The sequence below is a fragment of the Austrofundulus limnaeus genome, unplaced genomic scaffold, assembly GCF_001266775.1.
Source record: "Austrofundulus limnaeus strain Quisiro unplaced genomic scaffold, Austrofundulus_limnaeus-1.0 Scaffold377, whole genome shotgun sequence".
NCBI lineage: Eukaryota > Metazoa > Chordata > Actinopteri > Cyprinodontiformes > Rivulidae > Austrofundulus > Austrofundulus limnaeus.
The window spans coordinates 372,372-373,936 of NW_013952779.1; the positions used below are offsets into that span (position 1 = coordinate 372,372).

Genomic DNA, 1,565 nt, shown 5'->3' on the forward strand with positions numbered 1-1,565 from the left:
GGCAGTCACCAGGCCAGGCCGGCAAACACCCCAGCGCCCAGCCCCAGACCCCAGGAACCCCGAGCACGCCAGCGGCTAGTAGTTGAGTCAGTCACAACACATTTGATTGCAAAAATCAGCATTTACACAATAATCAGTCTGTAATGATAATTATACTTTTTACTCTCTAAAAAGAAGAAAACTAAACATATCACATAAAATCTGTGAAAATTTGGTGAAGCTGTTTATTTGAACCAACAGGAGGCAACAGCTCATCTTTTCAGATCAGTTGTAGAAAAGTTCTCTGAAGCTATTTGTATTTGAGCCAAACTTTCCTGTTAATAATGAAACTTTGTGTTCTGCATGTGTTAAAAGTGTTTGTTTCCACTCACTCTGTACTTCTCTTTTTAATGCATCTGCAGGGTAGCACAAATGAGGTGAGTGTGAGTATTTTAAAAACTACAACTAAAAATCAAATTACACATTTCTGTTTGTGAGTCTAGAAAAAGCAAAGTGAGTAGTTCCGTTCTGAAGAACTCATGGCCTGTTRTACTATTTTGCCCAAAGTTCTGCAACTAAGCGTCACACAAGTTAGAATTTAATCGTTATATGAGTCAGATGTCTGAGTTATTGCAAAGGTTTCAAGTTTGAACAGAGTTTGAGTCTTTTTGCTCTGAAACTTAGCAAAAAGTTGCAAAATGCTAACAGTTAAAAGTAGCAAAACTATATTCAGAACTATCGAAATGTTTAGTAGTACTGTAGTGAAACACTAGCTAACAGTGATAAAAAGCAAGCCAAAAACTAAGGTCCTTGCACATGAACAATCTCTGAACATGTTAAAGATTTTCTGATGATTTAAATGGGTTGTCAAATCCACTGTAGCTTCCATGCCAGGTCCCTAGATGGTGCTGTGATTTATTGTATTTCAACAACACATGGCTGCATAACGATGGTTACGCATTGTAACCCAAGCTACTATGAGTATACGCTCCGTCCTCTAAGGCTGTCACCTGATGGTATCCCTCGAGGGCGGAGCTTACACGAAATAGAACAGTAGTCTCCAGAAAAACCTCCACTAAGACGTCTGGATTCATAAAGCTTTGGTGTTAAAGAAATAACTTCTGTTGTTGGGTAAACAAACTTAAAAACAGCATCAGGTAAACAAAGCTTAAAAATAACAAATAGTGTTAGCAGAATTAGCAGTTGTACTTGTAGCATTAGCACAGTTAGCATTAACAGTAGCCGATGTATGTTAAAATTGAGTAAAAATTGTTTTATAAACTTGTTCAATGTATTTTATTAAAAATTGGCATGTACCTGTATTTTTGTTTAACTTGGTGCAGTCAAAGTAAAACATGAAGTTGTGTAAAAAGTAGAATTTTCGAGGTACACTTCGCTGCAGCATGCAGAATGGGGCGGGGACGGACCTTTCCGTCAGTCCCATACCTTATATTGAAATGGGACTATTGCATTCCGGAAATGAAGGTTGCTCCTTAAAGACGCGGGATTAAGAGAGCAAAGGAAGAAGAAAACCCTAACCCTAACCATTACTGTAATATAATTTTAATATCCAAAAACAACAAAGA

General features: G+C 37.6%; 1 protein-coding gene across 6 annotated transcripts in view; it reads left to right on the forward strand.

Moving 5' to 3' along the window:
• Positions 1–1,565, forward strand: part of atl1 (atlastin GTPase 1) — a 56,058-nt gene that overhangs the window by 49,496 nt on the left and 4,997 nt on the right. For 2 of the 6 annotated variants that reach the window (XM_014023574.1, XM_014023576.1), the window contains exon 13: positions 402–422. The exons of 2 other annotated variants lie outside the window; for them this stretch is intronic. In XM_014023574.1, the coding sequence (XP_013879028.1) occupies positions 402–422 (21 nt within the window). The remainder of the gene's footprint in view (positions 1–401; positions 423–1,565) is intronic. 2 more of the 6 variants (XM_014023575.1, XM_014023577.1) reach the window with 1 other exon arrangement.